The sequence below is a fragment of the Heloderma suspectum genome, chromosome 3, assembly GCF_057233095.1.
Source record: "Heloderma suspectum isolate Gila_16-S chromosome 3, 16-S_ref, whole genome shotgun sequence".
Classification (NCBI taxonomy): Eukaryota; Metazoa; Chordata; class Lepidosauria; order Squamata; family Helodermatidae; genus Heloderma; species Heloderma suspectum.
In genome coordinates this window covers 87,826,121-87,842,954 of record NC_139460.1, presented here as the reverse complement: position 1 = coordinate 87,842,954, position 16,834 = coordinate 87,826,121, and the positions used below count along the sequence as shown (strand labels likewise).

The following is a 16,834-nucleotide window of genomic DNA, read 5'->3' as shown; positions in this document are numbered from 1 at the left end:
TGTCCTTTTGCTAGACTTCAAGTTGAACTTGCAGCAAGTGGCAATATTATATTTAAAAATACATTGAAGAACTACATGCTAAGCTTTCCTGTTTGCTATGTCTAGGATGCAAGCAACTTTATACCAGTCAGCCACAACATCTGTTCCCAAGCAATATTCCTATAAAATAGTGACATCCAGTGGACAAATCGTATTTACCACCCTGCACAAGATGGCTTCCTGCTTCCATCTACCTGCATTTATCTTCTCAGCTAATACTGCAACAGATTTATTTCCACATACATATGCATAGAATTGGCTCAATGTCTCAGTCTAAAGTGTCGCAGCACTTTTTTTTTTGCTGCAACACAGATCACCACAGCAATTGCTTTTAAAATTTGTCCAAATAAGCTGATTCAAGATCTTCTTCAGACTACAACAGAATTCATGTGAACAATATTTGCATGTATTATTTAAATGGTAACTGTTCTTCCACATGACTTCTCACTCCAACTTGCTTCATTTTGAATTCAGCCTATTTGAGATACGAGACGTAATTTTAAAATGTTTTAAAAATAACTGAGTGAAACCAAGAAATAGAAAACATGGGCAGAAAATATGAATGCTGAACTTTTTATTCTGTACACTGCATCTACAACATATTGGTATTCTTAACATTAAACATAAAAACCCTTGCAAATGATAAAAACTTTTAATCTATTTTTAACATTGTAACCCCTTTAAAAAAAAACCTGAAGCACACATATTATACACAGAGAGGAAGTGTGACCAGCTGTATTAGCACCAAAGAAACCCCATGGCAGACCTTTAATGAACTTGGCTACATTTAACGTAGAGAAATTAAGCAGCATATGCTTTTCAATTTTATTTTTAATCCAGCTTCTATAACTGTCCGTTGAAGACTTGCCTAAACTCTGACACCTTTTCACTTGCATGCAGGTGAAAACCTTGGATTTTCTGATATTCACATTTACATGTAACCTCTGCCCATATGAATGATCTGGAAGGCAGAAGGAATGTATTTGATTTACGAACCTCTCTGGGATTGCATTGTGCAAATTAGCTTGTGAAGAAAAAGTATGAAACAAATACAACCACTCTTTGAAAAGGACCTAGGAAAAAAATTAACACTTTTGAAATAAGACACACATGAAACCATGTCGCACTTTTAGACCCCAAACTCTCAGTGGCCTATCACATAGCCAACATTTGCTTAGAATGCTTGGGCAAAGAGTACTACAGCTACTTCCATGTCACAAGCAGTGTTTTATGCAGATGTGATTCTATGCAGCAACATGTATTTCAGATGTTTTTTCCAAGAGTATTATTTGGAAAACTGGGTGTGTTGCAGGCAAGGCCTCCATTACAGTCCAGTGGTTTTACATCTCCCCCCCCCCCCCCCAGGTAATTAAAAAGTGGGAGCTTCATCAGTTCTAAGACGTTTAGGTGATGGTGGATTTTGCAAAGGGTCCTCAGGTGGTGAGGGTCTCTCTGAAATATTGAAGAAAACCAACATTTAGTTTTTGTGAAAGTTAAAAATACCGGGATGACAATGATGCCTCAATTCTTTCAGAGTAATAGAAAGTTTTCCCACCAAATTTATGAAAATAGGTGAGGCACTTTTATTATGTTGTCCACGCACAGACTACCAACCCAAAATGCAATCATGACTTGGTGCAGGGCTGGGGAACCTGTGGCCCTCCAGTTATTGTTGAACTACATCTCCCATCATCCCTGACCACTGGCCATGCTGGAGTGCTGACTTAGTGGATAGGTAACATTGGAACATGAGCTATGGAGGTAAAAATCAGTTAAACACCACTCAACTGATACCATTTGATAAACTATCAATAGTGAGGTATTTTACCATGTTGAATAGTTTCTGTGGAAGAAGCTGTAGAGACTAAGCTTGAAGGTGCTGGGTCTGGAGTATCTGGTTTTAGAGGAATCAAGGCAACTCTCCTAAATAAGAACCAGAAATAAAAATTAAGACCACTTTGGAAATCATGACTCCTCCCAAAACATCTAGTTTTCCCCATCCCCACTTTCTTCAGTCCCACGTCTTCTCCTCATCTCCTTCCCTCGGCTCTTTGCTTCTTCTTACCCTTCACTCCCTTGACTCCTTGCTGGGGCTTAGATCAGATGTTCTGAGTAGAGGCATCCTTAGAAATCTAGGAAGCCTCCTGGCACTACATTTGATAGAAAGTTTGATTCCTATGGAAGGCCACCTCAAAGCTATTAGAAGGTTAAGGAGAATTCAGGGGTTGTATGAGAATTCTAGTGTGTCAGAGTTACTACAGGGGACAGTTTATTGGAAACCATTACAGTGAATAAGGGAGTGCGACAGGGTGTCTGTTAGCACTGATTTTATTTAATATGTATCTTAATGATGTTGTTTCCTCTCATTCTGGTGTATTTTTTCCCTCTCCAATTAAGAGATAAAGTATTTCTATTTTATTGTATGCTGATGATGCTGGGAATGCACAGTTGGGAATGCACAGACTTCTGCAAGGCTTAAGCTCATATTGTATTAGGGAACTTTTACAAGTTATTTATTCTAAAACTAAAATACTGGTGTTTGGGAAAAGGAGGAAGAAACATCAGTGGAAACTGGTTAATCAGTTGCTGGAGCAAGTTGATTCATATAGATATTTAAGTGTTGCTTAAAAACAGTACTCAAATCCTGGTCTGCTCATTTGAAAACCGCTGCATTCGCGGCTAATGCTATTTTTCATTTCTCAGCTGGATCAGGTGGAACGTTAGAGATGCCCTTGCTTGAGCCTTTTTGTCCCAGCTTTTATATGGGGCCCCTGTATGGGTTCATTCAGATAATGCGGCCCTGGAATTGGAACAGCATAAACATCTGTCTTGAGCCCTTGGTGTGCCTAGACTCACCTCCAAGACAATTGTCCAAAGGGAGACAGCCTATTGTTCATGGAAACTTTAGCTCAGAAGGTGGCTACATATTTCTGGCTTCATTTTTCAATAGGGCCTCTCTTTTTCCCCACTGGCATATGAAGACATGGAGGCAGAATCATGGCCACCAAAATATGTGAAATCAACTCTAAACTGGGCTTTTCTATGGACTATTTGATTGCAAGGGGCTACGACACTGCCCGTCTCGTTGATTTTCAGACTACCATACTAGTGCATCCTGTACAAAGATTTTGCAGCTCCTCTCAGGAAACTGTTCCCATATTTATTTTTTTATCTGCCCATATGGCTTTAGATGGCTCTTAACTAAATGCAGATTAAACATCCTGCAATTAATGGAGGTTAGAGGATGCTGTAGTGGCCATCTTTGGATAGATGTTGTCGAGCTGGATGCCAGAAGACAGATGATTTGGTTCACTTTCTTTTGGAGTGTCCATTATACTTAGATTTGAGGATTCCGTATCTTATCCCTCTTACAGCTGGTATTAGAGATAACTTCCCTTTAAACAAAATGTTATTCCTATTGGGTGGGACAGATTATTTTGTGACATATTTCAGTGTTAAATTTGTTAAGCTAGCTCTAGGGAAGAGGAAGTAATTTATTTTGACTGATGATAACAGAGGACATTAAGCTATTTTAATTAATTTAATAATTTTAGTATACAAATCACTTGTCAATGGTTTGTTACATTTTCTCTAATTTTCTTATTATGCTTAGTTTGTATTCTTTCTTGTTTTGAGTTTGATGCATATGCAAAAGCCTGGTTGGCTATTGAGCAATGAACTGAATTGAACTGAACTATCAGAAGGGCCTGGGTGGGCTGTTTATTTCTTTGCTGGAAACCGTATAATTAAGCTTACCTTGGTGTCTTACTCCATGCTTGTAATGTATTGAGTGTAATCCTTCTGGGTTGGTTTATTTTTGAACTATGGCTTGATGGCTGCATGGGTTTCTTCTCTTCTGAGGAAGACATTGGGATGTTTCTAACAGCAACAGGTGTTGATGGCAAGTCTTTACTGTGTACTGGAGTCTTGCATTGCACAGTTGGACAGCTTGTATCCATGGTTCTATTAGGCATGCTATCCACTGGTTTGGGAGCCAGGGAGACAACACTGGAAGACTGACCCCTTTTCAGTTTCTTCTCTACTGTGCTGGGGGTCCTGACACTTATAACTGGCTTCTCTTTCAGTGGTATTCCAAGTTCACCTTCTTCAAAAGTCACAAAAGAACAATATCCATCCGTAGAAGAAATAGCAAGGAAGGATCCATCACTAGACCTGGTGTTTATTTATGGAAATAGAAAAGCCATTTAATTGTCCTTGTTACTCTCCAAAAATAAAAATCTGCATGTAAAACTTGCATGAAAAAGTCACTGGCCCTTGTTGGTACTTCCAAAAATGATTCATACAAGACACAGGATGGGCATGGGGTAAGTGGGTTATATTTAATGCTGCTGAATACCAAAAGCATGGTGGTCAGCTGTAATTTCGGATTACCAGCACTTTCAGCGGATATTCTGAATGTGCTGGAACCCATGAGTCAGAGGCCACTGATCTCAGTCAGAGCAATTTCTGTGATTGCAATGAAACATTTTGGAACATCATATAATCATAGAAATTACTGTGTTTGGAACGCAGGTCAAAAATGACATTGCTAAATGAATGGAGACAGGAAATTTCTCAAATACAAAAAGTAGTCTCAAGTCCTAGGTCTGTATTCAAAGGAAGCAATTTCTTATTGTTTGGATGAATTATGTGGCTGCTGAACACAGTGACTGTTGTCAGAATAGTGCCAAAAATTATTGTAGCAAGTGTCCAAAATTATGCAAAAGAAAAGGGTTGCTGTAATATTTAAAAACAAGTTAACAGAAATCCATAAATTACTTTCTCTGTACAGAAATGTTCAGTCAAGTAATATGAACGTAGTATTTTGTTTTACACTATATTGCCTTGCTGATATTAAGTTCTGACAGACCCTGAAATTAGACTTATATTTTTTGATCCTCTGGAAAGAGACAATATACAAGCTTGAGAGTGCTGAGAATGCAGACTAAGACAGTTAGAAGAATCTTTACTATATGCCTTTGTCTGTATACTGAAGATAATTCAGACAGTTGGGACAAGCAATCACAAGTATGTGAATAACCTACCATGAAATGTCACTCAGAGTGTGGTAATGTATATTAGATACATAACCAAAAGGAAAGGATTGCTGTGTATCATAGAAAAGCACAGAATCTTCAGAAGCAACCGCAAAAACCAACCGATAGGGCAGATTTATCAGACCAGTCTTCGGGGAAGCATCTTCTAAAATATGAAAAGTTTTCATATTAAAAACATTGCTTAGACTACAAGCCTTTTAAAGCTATGCTCTCTCCAGTAATTTAAACAAGATTAAAAATCTTGAGGACCTCTCTTGAATGCTACTGTAGTTCCATTGGAACTGTGAAGCTGTGAGAATATTGAATAATAACAATGTTTTCCACAGGTATACAGGAATAAGTCCAACATATTCCCATTGCAGAAAAGGTAAGAAAGGATGCTTTTGGGGTAATAATTCCCAGCACTTTCAGAATGAAGCATATGGTTGGGAGGAAAGATCTGGCCCACTATTCCTTCACGCACAGATTTGGAAACTATATTTTCCTTCAAAATAATTTTTGAAGTACTTCATTCAAGTTCAAGCTCTCATTTTGTAAATATTCAAACATACCCAGAAGACAGTTTAACTGTAAAGTCTAACTTTCAAACAAGACAGTTAAAAATAGAATATGTTGCAGCAATACAAAAAGGATACAAAGCTCCCTCATAAACTTCAGAAAATTGGTGACTTTTAGCAAGACCTCATACACATTTGCTTAAAGGTTTTACTAAACATATGCAGTTTGCTTGTACAATCTTCTTCATCATCATTTTGATCCTGAACACCTACTACATTCTTTGTACTGTATCTTCAATGTGGGTTGCTACAGATAGTGCTTTAATACTGAGCCGAGTCTTACATAGTTATACTATGCTAAAGAGAATGTTTTTTCCACCTGTACCAAAACACTATAATGGCATGTGAAAGAGAATCAGAGGCCTTACAGATTAAGCAAATAGGATGTGATGTAGCACTATACAATGTTACTCAAACCATTAAAAAAATGAAGACATAAAGTACCATACCCTCTGGCATAGCTAGGTTTAATATACTTTTAATAGACTTGCAATACAATATACCCTACACAAGATTTACAATACCTTCATTAAGTGCTGATCTCAGCTCAAAGTAGACCGGGCAGCAACGAACAGCTAAGGTTGTCTTCCCAGGACAAGGTAGGTGAGCTATAGGTCTAAGAAGAAACATTAACTGTTTACTCAAATAGTATTTGCAATATACATTTAAAATATGAGCAAATACACATCCAATAAGAACCTACCTTTTCAGATTTTTTCTGGAAAAAACATAAGTAGTGTTTGTTACATTTTCTCCCGATTCCACACAGCCTGCTGAAAAAGAGAAAGCAGTACAAAATGTTAGGTTTGCACTTAATTCTTCAGGCTATAGCTTATTTAGAAGTTCCAAAAAAACCTAAAAACCCAGAGTTCCCTAGTATTGTGACCATCTAGATCTGCAGTAGAAACCTATGAAGGAACTAAAATATCTGCACTTACCGGGAGCAAGAAGCAGAGAGCCATCAGGAGTAAAAGTCAGTCTCCGGAAGAATGACTTCATGCTGTCATCATGAAACATTCGATAGCTTTTCACCTGAAGAATTCGACAATAAAAATTCCACTTGCTACCAGTTACTGTACAGCTAAATACATATATCCATTTATTGGTCCTTTTATTCAAGAGGCCACAGCACTCTCTATAGGTAGTCTCTATTTATTTCCCATCATTTAAGTGATTATAAATATTCCCAGGTGTCTTGGAGCTATGCAGGTGAGGCACAGTATGCTCCTCTTACATAGCCATGAAAGGCTTAACTGGGCCTAATAGTTTCTGAACTAGGTTTCATTGTTTTGGTTGATTCAGCTCTATGGACTACTTCACATACTACAATTTTCCAACATGAAGCTAGCCATCTGTAAGAAGTTGTTCACCATAACATTCAAAGTGCTGATGCAAGATATTTTTATGCTATGAGCACACTGATTATGTCATCACAGAAAATTTAGAATGTGTGAAGCAACCCTGAATTAAAATGGTTTAATTTTAAGTCCTGTTGTCTTCCTCCACACCCCCTTTAACACAGTGCCTATCCTGTACCTTCCTTTGCACAAGTAATGATCTTAGCCATAAGGTGTGTAGGGGAGAGGAGATGGGACTTATTCTTGCCCCCAACAGTTGGTATGTCTGTCATCACAAATGACAAGCAATGCACCACGCAAGGAAGAGTAGACTCAGTGTCTGAAAAGTTTCTTCCCCTCTCAAGTCTTCCCACTTCCACTCCCTTACCAGTCTGTAGGGGCAGAGAAGACTGAAGAGAACAGCAGAATGAAGTACAGGCAGACAGAAGTTGCTTACATTATAAACAAGGATTAAAATGATGTGCTGGAGTATACATTCCCAATGATATGGGCATGTATATCCTGATAATTACTTCAGCACTGTAGCCAGAGAGATTCCATTTCCAAACATGATTCCCCCACTAAAATTTGAGACAAAACCCCTTTAAAGAAACCAGATTTCTCACCTCTCCTTCAGATCCTCCGCCCGATGGCATTTTGGTAACATTAAATGCCACGCGCTTCGTCTGTGTGTTATATACTCTCAGTACCCTACAATAAGAACGAAGCTGTTAACTACAAACAAAGACTTTTCCATCCCATGTCCTATGGCTACCATGGCATCTGCCTTCTCAAGCTAGATTTTTCTGATTGAAGGATAGGAAGCCATTTTTGAAAAAGACAATTTCCCACTCTTTTTAAGGTATAGAACAGCAACAAGGCAGCACTATAGCACTGATTTGAATGGAATTCATAGCAGTTTTGTCTGGGAACAGCAGCTGTGTTTAAGGGACATGGATGCTTAAGGCTGCAATCCTATACCCATTTACCTGGGAGCTAGCTCCATTGAAATCAACAGGACTTTGAATAGACATGTATAGACAGAGTGTAGATTGCACTCTGAAGTATCTACATTAATTCTATTCTTGAAAGATAGCATTTAAATCAGGGGTGGGCAACTTGTTGGACTACAACCATCATCTTCCTTCAGCCTTGGCTGTGCTGGCTAGGACCAATGGGAGTTGCAGTCCAACAGCATTTGGACAGCCAGAACTTGTCGCCTCTGATTTAAACAATGAAATAATTATTTTAATCTAAAAGAAAGCAATTCCAAAAAATGAAATATTCCAATGGAGTGTCTCATATTCCAAGCAGTAGTAACTTACCTATCACAACTAAGAGTTGCAATATACTGTCCTATAGGATCCCATGTTACTCCTTGCACGTAACTTTTGTGTTCATTAAAAATGGAAACCTTTTGCCCTAGAAATAACACTTAGAATTAATTGCTTTTCAGAATAACAAACCAAACCAATATTATTTCTATAGCAGTTTTAATCTGACCAGTGCGTCACATTTTCTCTCATTTCCACTTTCAAGCAGACCCCAATTCTTCCAATATTACAACTAGTACACTAAGTCTTCAGAGCCCAGAGCCTTGTGTAAGGCCACACAATGAGCACAACAGCACCAGACCACCCTAGTAATGCATCACTTCATGCTTTCCACACTGTGTACACACAAATTAGCATACCACTCTCAGCCGCCTCCCCCTGCCCTTTTGCGTATGCTGCCTTTTGGACTGTGCTGAAATAGGATTCAGTGACACTGAAAAGTGTACGTAGGTTTGAGCACAAATTTAAAGATGACAGGAATGTTAATAGCTGAGCTTCCTTTAGTTTCAGAGCTCAGGACTGCACACATCCTGAGGCAGTCCTAAGGTCTGAAACTTAGAGAAAGCTCACAAAATGGAGGAAAGGTGCTTTTACATAAAAACATAAACTTAATAATTACCTTTGCAGACATCCCACATTATAGCTGTGTTATCAACTGATGCAGATGCCATGTAGTTTCCATCAGGGGTCCAGCAAATATCATATACATCTTCTAAGTGACCTCTGGAATTAAGCATAGTAGACAAGGACTGACAAATAGAAGACAGTTATGAATATAAAAGGCACAAAAGTGTTGATAAAGGTTCCATCTGAATACTTTCCATTATTAAAATTGAGAGCTGTCTCGCCAGCCAGCCAGCCTTATAGTTGCTTGGTCACCTGTAGTAAGAATGCTCCAAGTTAGGTGAATTTCCCTCCATCCCCAGTGTATTCCTATAGGACAGAGCCTCATTTCACCCATTAGGGAAACCTAGCATAGGTAACCTGTGCTACAACAACTTCCAGTCTCACCACCTTTTCCTGGACTTAATGACGGAGGACAACACACAGGACAAGCGCTTTGTGGGAAGGGGAGAGACCAGCAGCTACCATAGTGCGGTACTGATTGTATCAATACTAGCGGAGAGATTACGGAAGGTAAGAAAATATTGTCTCAAGAAGGATATTGTAGAGCTGGAAAGGAAAGGAAAGGTTCCTCCTGTGCAAGCACCGAGTCATTGCTGACTCCTAGAGGGTGCAAACAAAATTATCAGGGGACTGGAGGACCTTTTCTAAAAGAAAGGGCTCAAATGTTTGGGGCTTTTTAGTTTAGAAAAAAGGTGTAGTAAAGGGAGACATGGTAAAGGTCTATCAAATTATGTATGGTGTGGAGGAATCAAGAAATAATAATAATAATAATAATTCTTATACTAGAACTGACTATCATTTCATGAAATGGATTGGCAGTAGATTAAGGACAGTCAAGTACTTCTTCACAAAATGCAACTTATAGAATTCACTGCCACAAGTTGTGGTAACTTTCACTAGATTAGTTGGCTTTACAAAGGGAATTAGACAAATTTGTGGAGAATAGGTCTGTTAATGGCTATTCAGAATGATGGGCATACGGAACCTTCATGCTGAGAGACAGAATACTACTGGATACCAGTTGCTGCAGGGCAGCAGTGGGAAAGGGCTGTTGCCTTCATGCCCCACTTGTGGGTTCCCCATTGGCTGGCCCCTGGAAGAGTTGGGGACAGGTTTCTAGACTTATTCAATATTTGGTCTAATTCAGCAGGGCTTTAATGTTCTTGCGGCAACAGGAAAATCTATTCTGAGATGCTTCAGTAAATGTTTTGGGAAGAGATTCACACAAAGAGGCTACAACAAAGAAGCTACAGGCAACATGCAATCACTTCTCATTGACCCAGAATTTGCTGTACAGAAATACTAGGAAAACTGATATACAGAAATAGGTCACTCTGATGCATAAAAGAGGGTTATTCTGGCTCTAGAATTTTTTTTACTTTTGAATTATTATGGTTCCTGGAGCCTAGAAAGTCCTGAAGATAAACCACATACTTCTATATACTCAAATAAGTGTTTATAGCTATAATAAAAATAAAAGTTTTTATGAAGTACGATGGCATCAGCAGCTACTAATGTTTCAGTCAGTTTATTGATCCAGTCACAATAAAACCTATACAATTGACACAGGAGAACAAAATACAAAGCTGTCACTTAACTTACAAAAGTAAAACCCTAAAACATGGGTCAGATATCTCTATCAGTACAAAAAAACCCTAAAATTAGTCAGTTAGATAATATTTTAGCCTATATTGTCATTGCTCTCAGCAAATATTTAGCTAAAATTTCTGTAACACATCAGAAAGAAGAACATAGTATTCAGACAATCTTTGAGGAGACTAATGAAATGTAACAAAGTATTCAATGAAATTCAACCAAAATCTAAGAAAATTTACCTTAACGTTTTAATTACTGTCCAGTTTTCTTTATTCAGCTGGTTATCATCATCATCTTGAAATGCACTTGGCTCTAACTCTTTGTTGTCATTTAACTTCCACAACAAAATCGCAGCATCTGTGAAAATTAATTTCACTGAAAACACTTTTTGGCCGCAATAAAGGTTGGAGTTGGGCTACAACCCTATACACACTCATCTGGGAATAAGACCCATTGAATTAAATTGGACTTATTTTGGAGTAGACATGCATAGGATTGGGCTGTATAACATACAGACATGACCCTAAAGTATTTTTAACCCTAGCAGCAGAGCTAAAAAAAGGTAGAAAGTGATTTTTGTAGTTGGATGTTTTTATGATTCTGGTCAAGTTGCTTTGTCTGTGATCTTCAGACTGCTGAAATGTTTCCCATTGCACAATCACTGTAAAGACTGCAGTAGAATAATCACTGGGTTTCACTTGCTCCATTTTCAAAACAACAACATTATCTCGCCTCATATGATGGATATACAGGAGAAAATACGCACAATTTGAGAATTTAAATCAAGAGTCTCTTAGCAAGCTTTTTTGAACTATTGGAACAGATCAAACCACAGAAGAATGTTTGACAGTACATTCGAATTATTTGAAGTTACTTAAACTATTAAGTAACTATTAAGGATATAATGATATATTACTCTAATGTCCTTTTCTGTCTGTATGATTTGGTAACTTTTATACATTAATGTAGACAGTATTTTTCATCTTTTTAAAAGATAGCTAATTTCTAAGGTTAAGAATATCTACCTTCACCCCTACTATTGAATCCTGTATCCTCTTGCCAGCTAATTTTTGTTTTTTATACCTTTTCTGAAATGGTATTGAACTCTATCTGTTCCTTTGTGAATGGATATGAATGGATATAATATACCCACTTATTTTCTTACAAAATATTAACAAATTTTAAATTAGAAGAGTTCAGTGGTGATTTTATATACACTCACCATCTCCACCAGACGCTAGAATCTCACCACTGGGAGCAAAACGTACAACATTCACAGCTTTGGTATGGCGAGCTAAATTGGACAGGAATTCGACAATTGCTTTCCCATCTGGTCCTTTTTCTACTTTCCATACCTAGTAATAAAAGATGACAGTCAAAGAAAATACACAGACACACCTAAAAACCTAGTGAAATTGTATGCACATTTATCTGAGAATTGACATACCCATAATTGTGGTCATGATCGTCACAACAACTAGCATAAAGCCATTAACTTCAGACAACTGCATTGAGCAGGGGGTCTGCATTGACAGGGGGTTGGACTCGATGGCCTTGTAGGCCCCTTCCAACCCTACTATTCTATGATTCTATGAACCCATTTTACAGCAATGCAAACAATCCTTCCTTAAACAGAATGCAATATCTCAGATTCCCACTGCTTCATTTACTATATTCCAATATCTAATATAATATCCAATCTACTATTATTTTTATACTGTAATTAAAGTACATTTGAAGCACAAAATCTACAAAGGTTTATAATAATAATTTCATAATCAAGGTTTGCTTGAAATGTCTACAGAAACAAGAATTATTCTTCTATTGCTCACTACACAGAGAGCTTTGGCTGTTGGGTGGTATAACAATGTAACAAATAAAAAATAAATAAAATAAATACACCCTAGACATACTTTTAAATAAATAATTTCTTCACAGGCTGCTTTTAAAAGAAAACTTATTTTAACATTCAAAACTCTTCACATCCTAGAATTAGCATCCTTCTTGTCATAAACCTTTATCCAAGTAGAAGACTGAGGAATATTAGCATAGATTAATGTATATAACTCACACGAACAGTAGTGTCCACTCCAGCAGAGGCCAGTCTGTTGATTTTCCCATCAGTTCCATGTTGGAAGTCTAAGCTGTACACTGGCTCCTTATTGTGCCATGCGATTTCACAAGTGATTACCTTCATCTTTTCCAAAGCAAACACAGAGCTTTGGGTACATTTTGCCTTTTACTTTGATGAAACTCAAAGCTGACACATAATTTCCAGTTATAATAGGCGAAATACTTTTCAAAAGCAACAGAAGACAAATCTTCAAGAATTATGGTTTACAGCAGTCAAAATATTGGAGGGAGCAATCCTAGGGCCGCTAGACAGCAGCTAGACAGCCATAGGATATCTTGTTTTCCAGGAACCAACCTCGGAGCCCACACTCCGAGGTTGGTTCCCAGAGAACCAATCTCCCCCCACTTCAGTGCTGTCTCAGAAGTAGTGCGGAACAGCCCCATCCTCTGTGCTTGCAAGAGGAGTGCAGTGGCCGAAAAGGGGTGTGTCTTGGGGTGTTCTGGGCTGGGGACGGCGAAAATCCCTGTACGACACATCCTATGTGTCATACAGTAGCCTCCTTCCCCGCTCCGTGCTCCTGCAGCTAGGCAGCTGCAATCGTTGTCTAGCAGAAAAAGGAGAGCAGGAGGAACGCGAACGATCCCCTCCATGCTCCTCCTGCCTATCTTTGGATAGGTGGTCACCTCGGAGTTCGGAGGCGGCTACCTATCTGGATAGGATTGTGCCCTTAGACACCCTGAACTAAGAGATATAACGTAATACAATTGTGAGCTATTATAACACAGTGCAACTATAAATATAGTGGTTGAGAACATAGGTAGAAATAGGTTTTTGTTCTTTTATCCCCATGTATGCACACATTATTAATGCAGCTGCTGATACATTTGCAGAAGATGATGTAATGACGCAAAGCGTGTGTGTGTGTGAAATAACCACTTCCCAGGATTTTTTGCATCATCGCCCTACCTTATTCACGGAATTTTATGGGCGGTCAGATACTGCCATCTACTCATAACCCTTGTGTGTTTTGCCACCACTTCTTCCGTCTTTTTTCTTACTGCAGCAGAAAATCTGTTAAGGAAAAGACGGAATAGCTGCACAATGCCTTCTAATCAGTAATACTAGAAGTCTTCCATCTGGAAGCACCCTGAGAGACCTGAGATAACTTTATAGAGGCTGTGGCATGAAGCTTAAATAATTCATATTAACTATATATTGTAAACAACAACAACAGAAACAAGCAACGTTGAGAGACTGCTGAAACTGTAAGGGGATCCTCGCAGAATGCAAGACAATAATGGAAGCAAACCTGAACTAATAACTGCAGCAATTAATAAGCACCACTTTCCCAAGGTACTCAAAGCACTTCATGTATGTTATCTCAGCACGTTAAAATCCTATAAGGCAGGCAAATATTATCCCAATATGGCAACTGGGGTTGACAGAGGCACTATTGGGTGAGATATATATTACCTAGAAACCCCGCACCCCCACTCCCTTTCATGGCTGAGTTGAGAGTCAAGCCAAAGACTTCCAAACTGTAGGGCACAAGCCTATGCATGTTTGGACAGAAAAAAGGTCTGGACTGGGCATGCTGGCAGTTGTAGGCCTTTTTTCTGTCTAAACATGCACAGGATTGTGCCTTTATTCTCTTAACGACTATACCAGCAAGACTTTCATACATAACTCAATGCCACCCACCCCCACCTCCGGTTGTGTACTAGAGGTGGGCGAAGGTAGAGTTTCAGATGTTCTTGCCTGCAGCTCCCAAAAGCCCCTGCCAGCAGGGCCAGTGGTCCGGAATGCTGGGAGCTGAAGTCCAAAACATCTGGAGATCTATTTTCTGCCCACCCCTGGTGCAGACACCCTCCCTCGACTTCTAAAGCCAGGGGCCCCTGATGTGGCAACATATACGCTACACACACACACACATTTTATCCTGCGCCACAGAGAAGCCCAAGAGCACTCCCTGTCTAGGCATTACTTTCTCGCGCCACTTACTGGAAAGACGACCTACCACACAATAGAAGAACCCCGTGCATGCGTAGGTTTCCAGAGTGGTTCCCCACTTGCCGCTGAAGGAAGCGGCCGTCGCTGTCCCCACCTCGCCCTGCTACATTCAAGGGGGGAAACGCACCCAGGAGACGACGGACAAGGGGGCGCTCGCCCTCCTTCCGTGACAGCTTCCACACTAAGATTTCCCCTCCCGCTACGCAGAAGCCGCCTTCCCGCCCCTTCCCCGCCCTAGAAGGAGCCCCACTCACTCCTTCCTTGCCCGCCAACCTGGGACAGACATCTCCCCGTTTGGTTTTTTCCCGTTCTCACCCCCCATACCTGCAAAAAGACCCAAGAGGCGCGCACAGCGGCACTGGCGAAGTTCGGGAGGAGCGCAGACCCAATTCCCGGTTCCCGCGCTCGCGCCTGCGCACTGGAGACCCCAGGCGTCCCGGAGGAGGAGCCCGTCACCAGCTCGCTTCCTCCGCCGGTCGTGGCGGAGAGCCGCCGCCTGCCGGGCTGCGCCTCTCCGCCTCGCGCCCCGCGCTTTCACATCGCCGTCTTTCCAGAGGGGGTCGCGGGAGAAACGGCGGCCTTGTGGCCTCTTACAGACGAGCAAATGTAGTAGAATGCCCCATTGCTTGCAGGCGGTTGCCTCAGCGAGACCCGCCTAAGGCGACAGCGCTTCGTTCGGGAGCAGTACTTTGGTCTCGGGGTTTTCATTTGTTCAAAGGATTCTTGACCCCGCGCTTCAGCCCCCCAAAAAGGCGCCCAGGGAATGCTGCTTACGTACAATCAGAAAAATACAAGACTGTCTCTGCCCGCTGGGGTCGTAGCATGGACGGTAGGGGGACTTTTGAAGTCCCCTGCAGCTGCTCGAGAGGAATAATGAAAACTCGACATAGCTGCCAGACGCATAGCGAAAGCAAAGGCTGTTTTGACCATCGTTGTATGCCGCCTTATGAGGGCCATGCCCTAAAAGGCAAAGCATAACTACTTTAAAGGCGCAATGCATGTTTGAGACAGAGGAAGGCCCTACGGCCCCCAGCATTCCCCACCCAGCATGCACCCTAAATGAATTGAGTTAGGGCACAATCCAGCGCCGCTCCGCAGCCATAGAATAGGTTGGTTGCCGGAGAACCGCCCCCCACCCCCCTGCGCTGCCTCATAGGCAGCTTGTAAGAGCAGCACGGAGTGGCGTAAAAGGGGCGTTCTCAGGGGCGGGGCGGGAGGCCGGAAATGCTGGTATGTGTAGTCTGGCGACCGCTGCTCCAACTTCCAAAATTGCCTGTCCAGCCGCAAATGCAGGGCAAAAGCGCGGAGGAGACGATCCCCTCCGCGCTTCTCCTGCCCTGCATTGGATAGGCGGCTGCCTATCCCCATAGGATTGCTCCTCCCAATCAGGGGTGAGCCACTTGTGGCTCTCCAGATATTTTGACCTACAACTCCTATCATCACTAGCCAGCATAGCCAATGGGGAGGGATGATGGGAGTTATAGACCAAAACTTCTTGAGGGCCACAAGTTGCCCATTCCTGAATTAAATGAATACATTTTAATCCACTTTATTGTGCCCTACATCCATCTACAAGTTTCTAGAAAAACAGGTATGTTGCCAGGGTATTTGGGTACTAAGAATGTCCTATTTTATGGAACAAAAATTTATCTAATTCCTAGATTGAGCCACCCCAGGGGTCAGGCACATTATGATTTAGGTAATTTTATCTATAACCAAGCCAAATTAAGCACAATATACCCTAAAATCTGCGAAGAGAAAACTCCCTGGAAAAGACCCTGATGCTGGGAAAGACTGAAGGCAAAAGGAGAAGGGGACGGCAGGGGATGAGATGGCTAGATAGCATCACGGATGCAATGAATATGAACTTGAGCACGCTCCGGGAGAGAGCGCAGGACAGGAAGGCCTGGCGTGCTATGGTCCATGGGGTCACGAAGAGTCGGACACGACTGAACGACTGAACAACAACAACAACAACAACCCTAAAATCCATACCTTTCAAAGTTTAATCTTGGCTAGCAACATTAAAAGGTCTTAAAGTGCTTATCCCCTACCTAATCACCAAGAGATTCAGCTATTGGGTAGTATAAAAATGCGATAAACTAAGCCCAAGTACATGTATCTGAATGGAATGTCATTGTTCCAGCTTTGGTCATGGCAAGCAAGTAGCAACTTTTATTCAGTTGTTCCATATCTTTGAAGA

General features: G+C 40.8%; 1 protein-coding gene across 3 annotated transcripts; it reads right to left on the bottom strand.

The window, feature by feature from the left end:
- Nucleotides 1-596: 596 nt before the first annotated feature.
- CHAF1B (chromatin assembly factor 1 subunit B) lies at nucleotides 597-15,060 on the bottom strand. Of its 3 annotated transcripts, none has more exons than XM_084843740.1 (15): nucleotides 14,956-15,060; nucleotides 13,588-13,692; nucleotides 12,619-12,744; nucleotides 11,770-11,902; nucleotides 10,787-10,904; nucleotides 8,944-9,047; nucleotides 8,316-8,412; nucleotides 7,617-7,701; nucleotides 6,592-6,685; nucleotides 6,357-6,426; nucleotides 6,178-6,269; nucleotides 5,085-5,241; nucleotides 3,796-4,212; nucleotides 1,868-1,962; nucleotides 597-1,491 (listed from the first exon to the last, which is right to left on the bottom strand). In XM_084843740.1, exons 3-15 carry the CDS (start codon nucleotides 12,742-12,744, stop codon nucleotides 1,409-1,411), a joined length of 1,671 nt encoding a protein of 556 aa, XP_084699866.1. In that variant the 5' UTR covers nucleotides 13,588-13,692; nucleotides 14,956-15,060; the 3' UTR covers nucleotides 597-1,408. The 3 variants fall into 3 exon arrangements, with proteins under 3 accessions (XP_084699866.1, XP_084699868.1, XP_084699867.1); XM_084843742.1 differs by having other exon boundaries at nucleotides 5,085-5,238; XM_084843741.1 differs by lacking the exon at nucleotides 14,956-15,060 and adding an exon at nucleotides 14,639-14,819.
- Between the last annotated feature and the right edge of the window lie 1,774 nt (nucleotides 15,061-16,834).